At 39.4% G+C, this 18813-nt stretch overlaps 1 protein-coding gene and 1 non-coding gene across 7 annotated transcripts in view; one reads left to right on the forward strand and one right to left on the reverse strand.

Annotated features, from left to right (window-relative positions):
* Nucleotides 1-12014: 12014 nt before the first annotated feature.
* On the reverse strand, nt 12015-12086 carry TRNAQ-CUG (transfer RNA glutamine (anticodon CUG)). The gene has a single exon. It is a non-coding gene; the product is annotated as a tRNA-Gln (tRNA).
* Nucleotides 12087-12207: 121 nt separating this feature from the next.
* LOC104218952 (pentatricopeptide repeat-containing protein At1g03560, mitochondrial) overlaps nt 12208-18813 on the forward strand; it is a 29995-nt gene continuing 23389 nt past the window's right edge. For 2 of the 6 annotated variants that reach the window (XM_070153104.1, XM_070153108.1), the window contains exons 1-3: nt 12208-14415; nt 15348-15453; nt 17730-17919. In XM_070153104.1, coding sequence (XP_070009205.1) covers nt 12259-14322 — 2064 coding nt within the window. In that variant the 5' untranslated portion in view covers nt 12208-12258 and the 3' untranslated portion in view covers nt 14323-14415; nt 15348-15453; nt 17730-17919. Of the gene's footprint in view, nt 14416-15347; nt 15501-17729; nt 17920-18813 lie in introns of all 6 variants that reach the window. The other 4 variants (XM_070153105.1, XM_070153107.1, XM_070153106.1 and 1 more) reach the window with 4 other exon arrangements.

Here is an 18813-nt window from a genome sequence, read left to right on the forward strand (position 1 = left end):
AAGTTTTTGCTTGTCCTCAAGCAATTAAGGCAATTCTCACCTCCACTAGAAAAGGGATATTTCAGCTGGCCTAAGGTGAATCAATCACGCGTCAATTGAGATCAACAATTACCCACAACACTTATGAATTATCAACAACACAATGATATGACTTTTTGAGTACCATAGTTCTAATGTGACACTAGAGCATCAAAAGTTGATCTATTCATCAAGAAAGCTCGCTCTTTCATGTAGGTCATTGTGGATCCCAAACTCCTTCTCCTCTAATCTCCATTAGCAAATCTCACTTTAGATTGTAACACTCGAATTAGGTAATTGTGGCCGCTTGTGGGACAAACTTTGGTTCCCACCTTCTAACTAAGAGAAAATTCTCAGATAGGAACCATGGTCCTTGGTGTATTGCCTTTATCAAATTCTCTTCCTTTCCAAAATTGACTATAAAGTAATCCCAACCTAAGTCAATTAATTGTTCGAAGGGGTTCCATAAATCAATTAGTTTGGATCAAAGGAGGTGATGTGACATTATTCTACCAAAGATTTTGATAATGACCGAGAAACGCCATGGTTCATATAGATGATTTTTGTCATCTTGCGAGAGGATGATTGTGCCTAGGTTTTCCTTGCTCTTTACATCGCTTTCTATTCTGCCAAGTTCATTTGCATAGTATTTCGTTTGGATTGTATATTTCTTGTCTAATAGCATTTCCTTGTAGGAATGCGCTGGAATAACATCTTCCTCCATGGGGTTAATGTCCGGTGGTTCAGGGGGTATATTGGGTATTTTGGATGTATTCTTGTGATGATCGAAAAGGTCATCTCTTGTTTTAGAAGTTGAATCCGTGTTTTGAGGCCTTAAAACCCTCATTTTTAATCTCCTCGACTAGTGTGCGTAGTCCGGGCATATATCCGGAAAGCCCTTATGTGAAAAATTTAAGAAATAATGAATTTTGGCTTAAAAGATAATTTTTGTTAACTTCGGTCAACGTTTTGGGTAAACGGAGCTGGACCCATGTTCTGATGGTCCCGAAGGGTCCGTAGTTAAATATGGAACTTGGGCGTATACCCGGAATCGAATACCGAGGTCCCTAGTCCGAAAAATGAATTTTTGAAGAAAATTATTAACTGAAAAATATAATAGTTTATGGAAATTGAATAGTGTTGGAACTTGATGGTATCGGGCCTGTATTTTGGTTCTGGAGCCCGGTACAGGTCTGTTATAATATTTAAACCTTATCTATAAAATTTGGTGAGAAACAGAAGTAATTTGACGTGATTCGGACATTTGGTTGAGAAAATAGGAAGTTTGAACTATCTTGAAAATTTCATGAGTTTTGGTGTTAAATTCGTTGTTTAAGATGTTATCTTGGCAATTTGATCACATGAACAGGTCTGTATGATGTTTTTAGATTTGTGTACATGTTTGGTTTAGAGCCCTGAGGGCTCGCGTGCGTTTTGGATAGGCCACAGAGTGTTTTGAACGTTAAGGAAATTTTTCTGGTAGTGCATGTCTGCAAACTTCGCTTTTGCGAAGTCTGGCTCGTAAATGCAAGCACTGCAATTGCGAAGAATCATCACATTTGCGATGATTGAGTTGGGCAAGGGACATTCACATTTGCGATGTTCATCGTCGCAAATGCGACTTGAACAATGGCCGCAATTGCGAACATCTGTTCGCATTTGTGAAGGCAACATGTTAGTCCAAGCTTCAAATTTGCGAAGCATTGGTCGCATTTGCGAGTTCGCATTTGCGAACTTGTGATCGCAAATGTGATACCTGCAACTGTTCAAAAACAAGTTTTGACTGGATTTTCACTTTATTTCTCAAATTTTCAAACCCCAAGCTCCCATAGGCGATTTTCTAAAGGAGAGTTCTTCCTCAAATCATAAGTAAACAATTTCTAACTCATTTCCTTCAATCTATTTCATCTTTTTACAAGATTTCTTCACAAAATCTAGGGATTTTCATGGGGGAATTGGGTATTTTTGGGTAGAATTTAGGAATTTCGAAATTTGGGAATTTAGACCTCAAATTGAGGTCGGATTCCAAAACCAATTGTATATCCGGGCTCGGGGGTGAATGGGTAACCAGGTTTTGGTCCGAATTTTGAGTTTCGACCAAGCAGGCCCGGGGTCGGGTTTTTGACTTTTTGGGGGAAAATGTTGGGAAACCTAAAATTAAGTGTGGAATTGATTTCTCTAGCATTTATTAATGTTATTAAGTTAATTATGACTAGATACAAGCGGATTGGAAGTGGAATCGAGAGGTAAAGCGGTAATTGAGGTTTGATTGTGGCCAAGGAATCGAGGTAAGTGTTGTGGCTAACCTTAGCTTGAGAGATTAGGCATTGTTTCCCTATTTGCGACTTGTTAGCTATTTAGTATGACGTATAGGTGTGGTGACGAGTATCTATACGTCATTGTCGGGTCATGGCATGCGAGTGAGTCTTATACTTGTGACCGTTGTGTTCCTTTATATGTATTGTTCTTTTTTAAACTAGTTATTACTCATGTTAAACAAGTCTCACTATGGTTTCCTGGTTTTGGATATTGGTTGAGTATTGGCTCAAGTTGAGATTTCTGTTGTGAAATTAAATGATGAAATGAAGTTATTTGATTGTGATGCCCTTGCCAGGTAGTTATTGTTTCTGTTGTTGCTTATGGTGAGGAAGAGTGATAAAGCACGAAGGGTGATGTCGTGCACATTCATATTTATGCATATCGTGAGGAAGAGTGATAAAGCATGGAGGGTGATGTTGTGCACATTTACATTTATATTTATGCATATGGTGAGGAAGAGAGATAAAGCACGAATGGTGATGTTGTGCACATTTCTATTATTCATATGGTGAGGAAGAGTGACAAAGAACGAATGGTGATGTCGTGCATTTTCTGTTTGCTGTGATTATCAACTGTTATCGATTCAAGTGCACTCATTGTTTAATTTCTGTTACTACTATGATTCCTGATTCTGGTACCCCCATAACATGTTATTCCTTCCCGTTAATTTTTGTTTAGCCTCTATTATTGTTACTCTGTTAGTATATTGTTAATTGTACAGTTTTATGTTGTTTGTCGTGTCCTAACCTCGTCACTACTTCACCGAGGTTAGGCTCGACACTTACCAGTACATGGGGTCAGTTGACTGCACTCTGCACTTTTGTGTAGATTTCGGTGACGGACCTCGTGAGTAGAGTTTGGGTTGCTGCCTTCAGTCCACAGGAGACCTGAGGTAGATTTGTCGGCGTTCGCAGACCCTAGAGTCCCCTTCCTTTTATTTTAGATTTTCTGTCTCTTTTCATTTCGAGAACAACTGTATTTCGTTTAAACCCATGCTTGTAGAAATTCTTAGATGTTCGTGAAATTGTGATACCAGATCATTGGGGTAGTCTTGTTTTAGAACTTTGAGCTGTTATGAAACTTCCGCACTTTATATCTGCTTAGCTTTAATTATTATTTATTATTATCTAGGTTAATAATTAATGCGTTAGAATGTGTCTGTTAGCTTGCCTAGCTCTCAAGAGTATGTGCCATCACTATCTCGACGGTGGAAAATCCGGGCCGTGACAAGTTGGTATCAGAGCACTAGGTTGCCTAAGTCTCACAATTCACAAACAAGCCAGGTAGAGTATCCCGAGCTAATTGAATGCTAATTGAACTTCTACTATGTTCTTTCGCAGATGGCGAGAACACGTACCGCTTCATCAGCTGATCAGTAGCCCGAGCCCCCAACGATAGCTCCTACGAGGGGCAAAGGACGAGGTCGAGGCCATGCTAAAGGCCGAGGTAGGTCAGGGATCAGCCCAGAGTAGCAGCACCAGCGGCGGAGCCTCAAGTAGAGTTTGATGATAAGGTTCCGGCCCAGACCGTTCTAGTAGGTCCAGCTCAGGTTCCAGAGGGGTTCATCGTTACCCGGTACTCCAGGATGCTCTGGTCCGTATAGTGGGCCTTATGGAGAGTGTCACTCAAGCGGGTATACTTCCTATAGTACCAACAGTCTCTTAGGTTGGGGTAGGAGCACAGACCCCCGCTACTCGCGCTCCAGAGCAGATGGCTCCCCAGTTTCAGACTCTAATAGCTCAGTTAGTTGGGGTAGTTCCACCGGGTGTTGTAGCTCAAGCCGGTGATAGATTAACTATGTCTTTTGATGCCTTGTGGAGATTGGACAGGTTCACCAAGCTTTTCACTACTACCTATGGCGGTACATCTTCAGAGGATCCCCATGATTATTTGGACAGGTGTCACAAGGTTCTACGAAACATGGGGATAGTGGAGACCAATGGGGTCAACTTCGCTGCTTTTCGTCTGTCAAGTTCCACCAAAAAATGGTGGAGAGATTATTTTTTGCCAGACCAGCTGGGTCACCAGCTCTCACTTGGGACCAGTTTTCGCAGCTATTTCTCAAGAAGTTCCTTCCCGTCACTCAAAGAGTGGAGTATCGCAGGCGGCTCGAGCGTCTTCAATAGGGTTCCATGACTGTAACTCAGTACGAGATGAGGTTTATTGATTTGGCTCATCATGCTCTTCTTATACTCCCCACCGAGAGAGAGGGTGAGGAGGTTTATTGAGGGATTCACTCAGTCTATTAGATTGCAGATGGCTAAGGAGACTGAGAGCGAGATTTCTTTTCAAGATACGACCAATGTGGCCAGGCGAGTTGAGATGGTTTTAGCTCAGCGGAGTAGTCAGGGGTCTAACAAGAGGCCTCGTCATTCTGGCAGGTTCAGTGGTGCCTCGTCTAGAGGCAGGGATTCTTTTGGTAGAGGCTATCCTCCCAGGCTGTTTCATTAAGCACTCGAGGCTTCTTACGGTGCTCTAGGTGGTCATGGCCCTCGTATTCTAATCAACTACCTTACAGTGCACCACCAACTCCTATCAGTGCACCTCCGCTCTAGAGTTTTCAGGGTGGTTACTCTGGTCATCAGGGTCAATTTTAGGGTCAGCAGTCTTAGTAGCCGAAGTCTTGTTATATTTGTGGCGACACGAGGCATATTGCTAGATTTTGCCCTCGAGCCTCGAGCAGTTCTCAGTATTATGGTTCTCGTGCCATGGTTCCAGCATCGGATATTCCATCGCCCGCTCAGCCAGCTAAAGGTAGGGGTCAAGTAGCTAGAGGTTGAGGTTGAGGTATTAGATGTGGAGGTCAGGCTGCTAGAGGTGGAGGTCGTCCCAAGGATGTAGTACATAATGGTGGGGCCCAACCCCGATGTTATACTTCAGCAGTCAGGCCTGAGGCTGAGTCCTTCGATGCAGTTATCACAGGTACTGTTCTGGTTTGTGGTAGAGATGCTTCAGTTTTGTTTGATCCAGGGTTTACATACTCCTATGTGTCATCTTATTTTGCTTTGTATTTGGTTGTACCTCGTGATTCTTTGAGTGCTCGTGTATATGTGTCTACACCGGTAGGTGATTCTATTATTGTAGACTGTATCTATCGTTTGTGTGTGGTTGTTATTGGGGGTCTTGAGACTAGCGTAGATCTTCTACTCCTCGATATGGTGGATTTCGATGTCATTTTGGGGATGGATTCGTTGTCACCCTATCATGCCATATTGGATTGTCACGGCAAGACCGTGACCTTAACATTGCTAGGGTTGCCTCAATTGGAGTGGAGAGGGACTCCTAGTCATTCTACCAGCAAGGTTATCTCGTATATGAAGGCTCAGCGTATGGTCGAGAATGGGTGTTTGGCTTATTTAGCGTACGTTCGTGATTCTAGTGCTGAGGTTCCTTCTATGGATTATGTACCAGTTGTTCAGGAGTTTCTAGAGGTATTTCCTGCAAACCTGCCAGGGATGCCACCCGACAGGGATATTGACTTTTGCATTGATTTGGCTCCGAGCACTCAGCCCCATTCTATTCTGCCATATCTTATGGCCCCGACAGAGTTGAAGGAATTGAAAGAACAGTTGCAAGACTTTCTTGATAAGGGCTTTAATAGACCTATTGTCTCGCCCTAGGGTGCACCGATGTTGTTTATTAAGAAGAAGGATAGGTCGATAAAGATGTGCAAAGACTATCGGCAGTTGAACAAAGTTGCCATCATGAACAAGTATCCATTGCCGAGGATTGATGATTTATTTGATTAGTTTCAGGGTGCCAAAGTATTTTCGAAGATTAATTTGAGTTTGGCTACCATCAGTTGAGAATTAGGGCATCTCATGTCCCTAAGATAGCTTTACGCACTCGGTACGGGCATTATGAGTTTCTAGTGATGTCGTTTGGGTTGACAAATGGCCCAGTAACATTTATGGATTTGATGAACCGAGTGCTTAATCCCTATCTGGATTCCTTTATGATTGTTTTCAATATCTTGATCTACTCCCGCAGCCAAGAGGAGTACGAGCATCATCTTCGAGTCGTTCTTCAGGCTTTGAGAGACAACCAATTGTATGCTAAGTTTTCGAAATGTGAGTTTTGATTGAGTTCAGTAGCATTCCTGGGTCACGTCGTATCAGCAGAGGGTATTCAGGTGGATCCTAAGAAGATTGAGGCAGTGAAGGACTGGCCTAGACCCATATCAGCTATAGAGATCCAGAGTTTCTTGGGTTTGACGGGTTATTACCGTCAGTTTGTGGAAGGGTTTTCATCTATAGCAACCCCGATAACTAGGTTGAACTAGAAGGGTGCCCAGTTCAGGTAGTCGGACAAGTGTGAGGCGAGCTTTCAAATGCTCAAGGCAGCTTTGACTACGACACCGGTGTTGGTATTGCCCATAGGGCCAGGGCCATATACAGTATATTGTGATGTATCTCATATTAGACTTGGTGCGGTGTTGATGCAAAATGGCAAAGATATTGCATACGCTTCGCGATAGTTAAAGATCCATGAGAAGAATTATCCAGTTCATGATTTGGAGCTAGCAGCCATTGTTTACGCCCTGAAGATTTGGAGGCATTATTTATACGACGTGTCGTGTGAGGTATTCACGGATCACAAGAGTTTGTAATACTTGTTCAAGCAGAATGAGCTAAATTTGAGGCAGAGGAGGTGGTTAGAGCTATTAAAAGACTATGATATCACCATCTTGTATCATCCGAGAAGGCCAATGTAGTGGCTGATACTTTGAGTAGGAAGTCAGCCAGTATGGGCAGCCTTGCATATATTCCAGTCGGTGAGAGACCACTTGCTTTGGATGTTCAGGCTTTAGCCAATCAGTTCGTGAGGTTAGATGTTTCTGAGCCCAGTCGTGTTCTAACTTTCACAGTCGCTCGTTCTTCATTATTTGAGCGTATCAGAGATCGGTAGTACGATGATCCTTATTTGCTTGTCCATAGAGACACAGTGCGACACATAGGTGCTAAATAGGTTATAGTTGGAGATGACGGAGTTTTTAGGATGTCGGGTCGAGTTTGTGTGCCTAATGTGGATGGACTTCGTGAGTTGATTCTATAGGAGGCCTATAGTTCCCATACTCTATTCATCCGGGCGTCGCTAAGATGTATCAGGACTTGTGGCAGCATTATTGGTAAAGGAGGATGAAGAAGGATACTGTTGCGTACGTAGCTCGATGTTTGAACTGCGAGCAGGTAAAGTACGAGCATCAGAGACCTGGTGGTTTACTTTAGAAGATTGAGATTCTTGAGTGGAAGTGGGAGCATATCACTATGGACTTCGTTGTTGGACTCCCACGGACTTAGAGGAAGTTTGATGTAGTGTGGGTTATTATGGATAGGCTGACCAAGTCAGCACATTTCATTCCTATGACGGTTTCGTATTCTTCGGAGCGGTTGGCTGAGATCTATATCCGGGAGATTATTCGTCTTTATGGTGTGCCCGTGTCTATCATTTCCGATCGGGGTACGCAGTTTACCTCACATTTCTGGAGGGGAGTTCAGTGTGAGTTAGGTACGCAGGTCGAGTTGATCACATCATTTCATCCTTAGACGGACGGGCAGTCCGAGCGTACTATTCAGATTTTGGAGGATATGCTCAGAGCATGTGTTATTGACTTTGGAGGTTCGTGGGATCAGTTTTTGCCATTAGCGGAGTTTGCCTACAACAACAGTTATCAATCGAGCATCTAGATGACTCTCTATGAGGCATTATATGGTAGACAGTGTCGGTCGCCGGTTGGATGGTTTGAGCCGGGAGAGGCTCAGTTGTTGGGGACAGATTTAGTGTAGGACTCATTAGATCAGGTTAAGATTATTCAGGATAGACTTCGTATAGCTCAGTCCAGGCAAAAGAGTTATCCCGACCGTAAGGTTCGTGATGTGGCATTCATGGCTGGAGAGCGAGTATTGCTTCGGGTGTTGCCCATGAAGGGCGTGATGAGATTTGAGAAGAAGGGCAAGTTAAGCCCTAGGTTCATTGGGCCTTTTGAGATTCTTCGGAAAGTGGGGAATGTGACTTACGAGCTTGCGTTGCCACTAGGTTTATCAGCAGTGCATCCAATGTTTCATGTGTCCATGCTTCGGAAGTATCACGACGATCCATCCCACGTGTTAGACTTCACCACTATCCCGTTGGACAAGGACTTGACCTACGAGGAGGAGCCGGTAGCTATTCTAGACCGGTAGGTTCGACAGTTGAGATCGAAGAGTTATCCTTCGGTTCGTGTGTAATGGAGAAGTCAGCCTGTTGAGGCAGCTACATGGGAGTTCGAGTCCGATATGCAGAGCCGATATCCCCATTTTTTCACCGACTCAGGTACTTTTCTATGTCCGTTCGAGGACGAACGGTTGTTTTAGAGGTGGAGAATGCGATGACTCAAAAGATCATCTCTTATTTTAGAAGTCAGATCCGTATTTCGAGTCCTTAAAAACCTTATTTTTATTATTCTCGATTTGCGTGCACAGTCCGGGCATATCTCCGGAAAGCCCTTATGTGAATTTTGGCTTAAAAGATGATTTTTGTTGACTTCGGTCAATGTTTTAGGTAAACAGATCCGGACCCATGTTCCGACGGTCCTGGAGGGTCCATTGTAAAATATGGGACTTGGGCGTTTGCCCGAAATCGAATTTCGAGGTCCCTAGCCCGAGAAATGAATTTTTGAAGAAAATTATTAATTGAAAAATATAATAGTTTATGGAAATTGAATAGTGTTGGAACTTGATGGTATCGGGCCCGTATTTTGGTTCCGAAGCCTAGTACAAGTCTGTTATAATATTTAAACCTTATCTGTAAAATTTGGTGAGAAACGAAAGTAATTTGATGTGATTCAGACCTTTGGTTGAGAAAATAAGAAGTTTGAACTATCTTGAAAATTTCATGAGTTTTGGTGTTAAATTCGTTGTTTAAGATGTTATCTTGGCAGTTTGATCGCACGAACAAGTCCGTATGATGTTTTTAGACTTGTGTGCATGTTTGGTTTGGAGCCCCGAGGGCTCGGGTGAGTTTTGGATAGGTCACAGAGTGTGTTGAATCTTAAGGAAAATTTTCTGGTATTGCAGGTCTGCAGACTTCGCATTTCTTGCAAATGCGAGCACCTCAATTGCGAAGAATCAACGCATTTGCGAAGTTCATCGTCGCAAATGCGACTTGAACAGTGGCCACAATTGCGAACATTTGTTCACATTTGTGAAGGCGGCAGGTCAGGCCAAGCTTCGCATTTGCGAGCCTGTGATCGCAAAATGCGATACCTACAACTTTTCAAAAACAAGTTTTGACGGGATTTTCACTTCATTTCTCAAATTTTCAAACTCTAAGCTCCCATTGGCGATTTTCTAAAGGAGAGTTCTTCCTCAAATCATAGGTAAATAATTTCTAACTCATTTTCTTCAATCTATTTCATCTTTTTACAAGATTTCTTCTCAAAATCCAGGGATTTTCATGGGGGAATTGGGTGTTTTTGGGTAGAATTTAGGAATTTTGAAATTTGGGGATTTAGACCTCAAATTGAGGTCGGATTCCAAAATCAATTATGTATCCGGTCTCGGGGGTGAATGGGTAATCGGGTTTTGGTCAGAACTTCAAGTCTTGACCAAGTAGGCCCGGGGTTGGGTTTTTGACTTTTTTGGAGAAAATGTTGGAAAACCTAGAATTAAACATTGAAATTGATTTCTCTGCCATTTACTGATGTTATTAAGTTAATTATGACTAGATACAAGCATATTGGAAGTGGAATTGAGAGGTAAAACGGTAATTGATGTTTGATTATGGCCGTGGAATCGAGGTAAGTATTGTGGCTAACCTTAACTTGAGAGATTAGGTATTGTTGCCCTATTTGCTACTTGTTAGCTATTTAATATGACGTATAGGTGTGGTGACAAATATCTATACGTCGTTATCGGGTCATGGCATGCGAGTGAGTCTTATACTTATGACCGTTGTATTCCTTTATACATATTGTTCTTGTTGAAACTAGTTATTACTCATATTAAACAACTCTTACTATGTTTTCTTGGTTTTGGATATTGGTTGAGTATTGGCTCAAGTTGAGATTTTTGTTGTGAAATTAAATGATGAAATGAAGTTATTTGTTAGTGATGCCCTTGCCGGGTGGTTATTGTTTCTGTTGTTGCTTATGGCGAGGAAGAGTGATAAAGCACGAAGGGTGATGCCGTGCACATTCATAGTTATGCATATGGTGAGGAAGAGTGATAAAGCACGAAGGGTGATGTCGTGCACATTTACATTTATATTTATGCATATGGTGAGGAAGAGAGATAAAGCATGAAGGGTGATGCCGCACACATTTCTATTATTGATTGCATGGTGAGAATTGAGAATAAAAGCACAAAGGGTGATGCCGTGCATTTTCTATTTGCTGTGATTATCTACTGTTATCGGTTCAAGTGCACTAATTGTTTAATTTCCGTTCCTAATGTGATTTCTGATTCTGGTACCCCCATAGCATGTTGTCCCTTCCCGTTAATTTCTATTTAGCTTCTATTATTGTTACTCTATTAGTATATTGTTAACTGTACAGGTTTATGTTGTTTGTCGTGTCCTAGCCTCGTCATTACTTCGTTGAGGTTAGGCTCGGCACTTACCAGTACATAGGGTCGGTTGTAATGATACTGCACTCTGCACTTTCTGTGCAGATTTCGGTGACAGACCTCGTGAGTAGAGTTTATGTTATTACCTTCAGTCCACAGGAGACCCGAGGTAGATCTGCCAACGTTTGCAGACCTTGGAGTCCCCTTCCTTCTGTTTTAGATTTCCTGTCTCTTTTCGTTTCGAGAACAACTGTATTTCTTTTATACCCGTGTTTGTACAAATTCTTAGATGTTCGTGAAATTGTGACACCAGATCATTGGAAGTAGTCTTGTTTTAGAACTTTGAGCTGTTATGAAACTTTCGCACTTTATATCTGCTTAGCTTTAATTATTATTTATTATTGTTTGGGTTAATAATTAATGCGTTAGAATGTGTCTGTTGGTTTGCATAGCTCTCAAGAGTAGGCGCCATCACGATCCCGACAGTGGGAAGTCCAGATCGTGACAATTCTCCATTCTGAGTGTAGTAAGATGTGAGAATTTCTCACTCTAAAAAGTCTCGTCCGATGGACTTGGGTTACATCCACTAATCACCCTTTTCGTCCCATTTTGTATGACTCCACGATTTTGAATACGAGGTATTAATCTATCTAGTTTTAGTATGAATTTACGATTCAAAAATTACATAAAAATATTATAAGTCATAGTAATTAATAACTTAGTATATTAAAAAAGCATACGAAAAAATCACACTAGAAAAGCTCATTAACTATTCGAATGATAACCGTATAACATAGAGTGAGATAAAAAGCGAGGATAACATTTTAAAAACAAGTAATATTTCGTTCGTCCCATTTTATATGACTCTACGATTCTGAATACGAGATATTAATCTTTCTTGTTTTTAGTATGAATTTGAACATATACTTTTTAATTTTTTAAAACAAAATTTGCGATTTTAAAACTACATAAAAGTATTATAAGTCATAATAATTAACAATTCAATATATTAAAAAATAACTCTTCCAATAACAACTGTATCACATAGAGTGAGATAGAGGAAATATTTATGTACATTTATTTCCAAAGTGCAAATAGAATATTCTGAAGGAAAAAAAAAAGAAAATACAAAAGAGGTTCTACCGAGAATTGAACTCGGGTTACTGGATTCAGAGTCCAATGTCCTAACCGCTAGACCATAGAACCATTTTGCTATTAGAGTTGTGCAAGATTTTTATTATAACTTAAACAGTTAACCATGTCAAAATTTAAGTTTTTAAACAGAAGTTTTGCATCATTAAAAGAGCCAAAAACCTAAAGACACATTTGAACTGAACCTCCTCGAAAATTGTTAAAAGCTGCACCACTAAAACCCCAGATGAGAAAAACTCTGAAAAAACCCCTTTGTTCCATTTCTGCTTCCAAATCCAACAACAATACCCCACCCAATGGCACAAACCATTTTTTCTTCTTCAAACTACCAATCCCTCAATCAAATTCGTCTCAGTTCCAAATAAGTCGATGTTATTCAGACCCATTTTATTCAAATTTTCCACTTTCCCAGGTACCCAAATCAAAAAGATCCAATCTTTACTTAAATTTCACTTCAAAACCCAAAAGGGTATTTTCTACTCTTAACATCCCACCTCCAGAATGGGTAAATCCATTCGTTGATCTTTCTGATTTAGTTACAGACCCTAAAGATCTCAAAATATCACCATGGGTCCCACAAATTTTGAATCTTTTAGACAATTCACACTCAATGGAGCAGAATTTAGATGCTTATTGTTGCAAATTTTTGATCAAATTGTCTCCCAGTTTTGTTGCATATGTGTTGAAGTCAGCTGACCTTGCTGGTAAGCCTGATATCGCGTTTCGTTTCTTTTATTGGGCTGGTAAGCAAAAAGGGTATGCTCATAATGTTGAATGCTATGTGTTTTTAATTCAGATTTTATCTGCTTCACGCGAATTGGATAGAATTAAGCATGTGTTTAGTGAATTTAAGCTTAAAGGTAGTGGTTTGTTGATGAATGTGGGGTCGGTTAATTCATTGATTAGGAGTTTCGGAGAACTTGGGATGGTTGAAGAATTGTTATTTGTGTGGCGTCGAATGAAAGAAAGTGGTATTGAGCCTAGTTTGTATACCTATAACTTTTTGATGAATGGATTGGTGAATTCCATGTTTATTGAATCGGCTGAACGCGTTTTTGAGGTTATGGAAAGCGGGAAAGTTAACCCGGATATTGTTACGTATAATACTATGATTAAAGGGTATTGTAGGTCAGGGAAGCTTCAAAAGGCAATGGAGAAATTTAGAGATATGGAGGTTAGGAAAGTGGAAGCTGACAAGATTACGTACATGACTCTGATGCAAGCGTGTTATGGGGAGGAAGATTTTGATGCTTCTTTGGGACTTTATCACGAAATGGAGGAAAAGGACTTGGATATTCCGCCACATGCTTATACGTTAGTGATTGGAGGGCTTTGTAAAATTGGGAAGGTTTTGGAAGGGTTCACTGTTTTCGAGAATATGGTCAAGAAGGGTTTTAAACCTAATCTGTCGATTTATACTTCTTTGATTGATTCATACATGAAACTTGGAAACTTGGATGAGGCGATGAGGCTTTTCGACAGAATGAAGAATAAAGGATTTGAACCAGATGAGGTAACATTTGGGGTTATTGTAAATGGTTTATGCAAGAGTGGGAGGTTGGACGAGGCAATGCAGTGGCTCGAGTACTGTCAAAATAACAATGTAGCTATCAACGCCATGTTTTATTCAAGTCTTATTGATGGTCTAGGAAAGGCAGGGAGAGTTGATGAGGCCAGAGAACTCTTTGAGGAGATGGCCGAGAAGGGATGTACGCGTGACTCTTATTGTTATAATGCGCTTATTGATGCCTTGGCCAAAAATGGGAAAATCGATGAATCTTTGGTGCTTTTTAAGAGAATGGAAGATGAAGGTTGTGATCAAACAGTTTATACATATACAATATTGATCAGTGGCTTGTTTAAAGAGCATCAAAATGAAGAGGCATTGAAATTGTGGCATATGATGATTGATAAGGGTATAACTCCAAATGCCGCTTCTTTTCGAGCGCTTTCAACTGGGCTTTGTCTTTCTGGGAAGGTGGCAAGAGCGTGTAAGATATTGGATGAGCTGGCACCAATGGGCGTTATCCTTGAGACAGCTTTTGAAGATATGATTAATGTTCTGTGCAAGGCAGGTCGTATAAAACAGGCTTGCAAATTAGCTGATGGGATTGTGGATAGAGGTCGAGAAATTCCTGGAAAAGTTCGTACTATCTTGATTAATGCCTTGAGAAAGACAGGGAATGCTGATATGGCGGTGAAGTTGATGCATAGTAAGATTGGCATTGGATACGACAGGCAGGGTAGTATTAAAAGGAGAGTAAAGTTCCGAGTACTGGTGGAAAGCTGAGGCCTGAGGGTAAAGCTGTATATCAGGGGGTTACTATTGGGACATTCAAGAATGGTATTATGCTACTGTCATGGTTGATTACAAAATTAGAAAGTGAGTTTACAGAATTTATGTAGAAAGTTAATATACATGCATTGCCACTTTTCCTTCAACCTTTCATTTATTTTTGTCGGCCTTTTGTGTTAGTCGTGAAATTTACACTTTGTTAGTCCCTCTTGATATTTTCTTAATTATTTTTAGTTCTTCAAACATGCCTAGCTGATATCGATTCCTACGTGGCAAATAACTTTCTCTTACTACTCATTACCTTTTAACTGAAATAGACTTAAATTCTATTTGGGATCCACATCTATTTTTATAAAGCTTCAAATTTGTAGAAAAGTAATCCTAGGTATACTTCTGTACTTGATTGGGTGGAGATTGGTGGTGATCTGAGTCTTGTTATTTTGCATGTTCTGGGGGTTTTTGTGTGTGCCTAACAGTGTACAGTTTGGGCTGATTTGGTGCTTTTCTCAGATTATGTCTTTAACTAATTAAAAGAGCTGCAGTTTTATAATCCTTAAAGCTATGAGTTATGTTCTTTAAAACTATGTTTTTTTTTGAAATTACTCTTTTGCCAAAAAAAGTATATACTTTGCTCAACTATCAAAATATAAAATAAAACCGAATACTTTCCTCGGTCATCTTTGGTCGGTCTCTTTTTGGTAGAAGAGTTTCTACCCAGTCTGCCTATGAACTATGAAACACTTCAAGTCAATTATATACTCTGCTCTTTTTTACCCAATCGAAATGTGACAAACAAAGTGGAAAAGGAGTGCTTGTATCTGCTCTGTGTTTTCCTTCTTGGACCCTTTAGATGCATTTTGCTTTTTGATTCCTTATAACACTAGCACAGTATTTAAACCAATTAATAGTCTTTCAATAAAACTTTCTTTTAGATGAGTAATCTCAAAATAGAACTTAGCTCCAATATTAAAACAAAGTTTGTTTTCTGAGGTTCTCTTAACTAGTTTTGACACATGCAGGGAGCGTGTTGGTAACGCAATGATGGTTATTACGTTCCTGTTTGGTTAATGTAAGGCAAAATCAATGATGTGATCAAATAAGCAATGAACCTGCCATTTGACAAAGGTATGCATATCAGCCACTTTATGGAGTTCTAACAAGCAAATAAAGAGGTAAAGTTAATTGATTTTTTTTTCAGTAAGAGAATCTGACAAATCATCTTGCTTGCGTTAGCTCTATCTTCTTTTTGTTGAAACTGGAAGTACGATATAGGGTGGTGTGATAGTGACACTCAATTCACAAACTCTGACGTCCGACCTTTTCCCCGGTTCTGATGAAGTCTGAGATATGCTTAAAGATGCTGACCCCTTTTGTTGCTTTTAAAACCTTTATTGTAGAAGATTATTTGGAAGTGTCAACTTATTTTTAAGATAACTCCGAGACACATAAAATTGTTGGACGGGATTATCACTCATATTAGTTACTATCCGTCATTGATTCTTCTCATATGCTTTGTGCTTACACTTATGCTTTCGATTGTTGATTCAACAGTTCTTGCAATCTACTAAATATGGCACCCTCAGGCAACTTATCTTATATTATCGTAAAAGAGGTAATATCGGGGATTTGCAGCCATACCCTATATTTGTAACACCTTTTAACCTGTACCCTATTTTTACAAATTATTGAACTGGTAGCCAGTTGCTAAAAAATAAGTAATAATATTACAATAATACCCCTGACCAACGATATAAAACCTGAATAAGGCATTGATCGCGTGATCTGCTACCTCACTCGTCAAAAATCTCCTCCATCCCTCGTCAAAGTTCTCAAGTTTTTCATTGCAACAACTTCATCACAAAACCAGAAACTTGAACTAGATTCATCAGAAACTTCGAATTCGAAATTACAGCTACATTGTGAGTACCTTTCCTACACATGTTTCTGCAATTCATCGAGCTTTCATTAAGTACTTTAGATTTCCCATTAGTTTCTACAACTAATTGAGCTTCATGATACATGTTTCTGCAATTATTTTCATAATTTGTACTGCTTTTTAACTGTTGAACTTCAAAAACAAAATCTGATTTCAATTCACGCCTATAGAAAGTTTTAATATTTATGCTACTTACACTCATTTACAAATCATATTTAATTGTCTTCACTTAGAGATCTTCAAAAACTTTTGAAAACTTCACATTTAATATATTAAAATTGTCGGAATCTTGAAAGAAGTGTTTCCAGGAAACTTAAACCTAAAAAGTCTGAAGTTTTAAAGATATAGAAAGCGAACTTCAGGTATATATAAAGATAACTTCAGACTATGGAAATTTAAAAAATAACTGGTGGTGTTTTCTAGAAAACTTCAGCCTAAAAAGTATGATGCTTCAAACCTACATAAGCTAAACTTCATGCTTATATAGCGTGAAGTTGTTTCAGGCTGATATAGATTGATAAGAAACTTCAGCCTAAATGAGTAATCTTTTCTACTTTCCAATCTTGTCCACTTACCCTTTATTTAAGAATCACATAAGGAGATTTCAACTAAATACTAGCCATGCGATTCCTTTTCCCTACTTTAGTTGAGTTTCCTTTTGCTTGCTGCTCCTGTTGCCCAGTCTCAACTAACTGTCATGGTTACATGAGCTGCAAAATCCACAGCCATTGGAATAGATCCTTCTCCAAGTCCCTGCTGTTTATAATCTTCTTGTCTCACTTCACCAACAACAACAACATCAGAATTGCCTTCTGAAATAGTATCTTGTATACTACCAAACGAAAATGAAGATGGATTGAAGTTGGGGATATCATTGTTGTCAAGCAAAACTTTAGGAGAACTGGATGGCTTCCTTCTTTTAGGATTTGGTAGAAGTTGTGGTCCATGAGATGAGATATGAAAAATAAGGAAAATATATACATAAATACAACTATTACAAACACACATTCGTCAATAACACCTTGTGATCGCATTGCAGGAAACAACTACCTGGTCTAAGTGTTGTGATGCAAATGGGCATTTGCATACCAATAGATCTGCTTGCATTCCCTTCAGATATCACTGCATCTTCATTGTAAAAAAAGGAAAAAATATTGAATAATACTGACTAAAATTTGAAAATACTATAAAGCAACTTCACATATGTCTATGAGCCAACATGTGTAAAAAGATGTATTTCTCCTTTCTCATATAGCCGAATGAGCTCACGAATTTCTTTTTCGGCTGCATGAAGTCTTTCTGAATAATCATGAAAAAAATGCAAAAAAGAAAAGAAGTATGTAAAATTTCAAGCTGAAAATAAAAATCTGGATCAAATGTAATAAGTTCGTGATGGGTAGAATACCGTGATGTTGGCCTTCCTCTGTGCTATCACCTGATTGCATACCTTTCTCTATCTCAACAGTTTCAGCTTCATTCATTGGTGCAGCATCGTTGGGGAGCTTTGGAGTATTTTGCAGAAGGATTTTTTCGACTCCAGCTTCAAGTAGTGCATCATCATTGAGGAGTTTTTGACTCTTATCAATTGAAGCGCCACTATTTTCGACTTCCATTGCATATTGATAGAGAAGAAATCAATGACTCAAAACTTACAGGTAATGATATATAATAAGATAGAACACATTTATACATGTAGTGACAACTTTCTGTGTATCTCCACCTAAAATTTCTTGACAAACAACAAATGCTTCCATAAATAAATTGCTCGTTGCAATACGAGTACATACATCTGCATTCGATGCATGTTCTTCCGTACCATTAGCTTCACCATCTGCATCTTTCTCGATTCCAACATTCTGAGTTAATAACTTTTTATCATATCCAGCATCTTTGCTCAATCTATCAACACTAAAACCTTTCCCTTGAACTTGCTCTTGACCTTGCACTTGCTCACTTCCAGTATTTTCATCCGGGACTTTATGCAGTCCATCATCAACAACATTTGCATCAGACTGAGGCTTGAAGAACTCATTCATTCCATCATATTCTCGATAGTTCATAAATTCAGAATCTTCTTCAACAACATATTTCCTTTCGACTTGTCAACAATCTCAAACAATTTTTCCAGCTATACTAAGGATGAGTATTCTTAATAAACAATATCATTTCCTGAAAAAAATTTCTCTATAAATAAGCCTACCTTGACTTTTCTTACACCATCTTCCACAGCAACAAATTGTTCTTTCTCTCCAAACTCTAAGAGCAACATCTCTCGCGATCAAGCGCCTTTCTTAGTGTGCATGCTTTTTAACCTCCCTCATTACCCTCTAGTATAAAAATAGAAACAATACAACAGTTTCAGAATAAATAGGCATGTAGTTAAGTAAATACATGTCACGACTCGGATTTCCCACCATTGGGATCGTGATGGCGCCTACTCGTGAAAGCTAGGGAAGCCAACAGATACATTCTAACTCATTTATTATTAACCCAAACAGTATTAATTAGTAAATAAAGCTAAGCAAATATAAAGTGCGGGAGTTTTATAA

This window comes from Nicotiana sylvestris, chromosome 8, assembly GCF_000393655.2.
Source record: "Nicotiana sylvestris chromosome 8, ASM39365v2, whole genome shotgun sequence".
NCBI classification, from domain to species: Eukaryota; Viridiplantae; Streptophyta; class Magnoliopsida; order Solanales; family Solanaceae; genus Nicotiana; species Nicotiana sylvestris.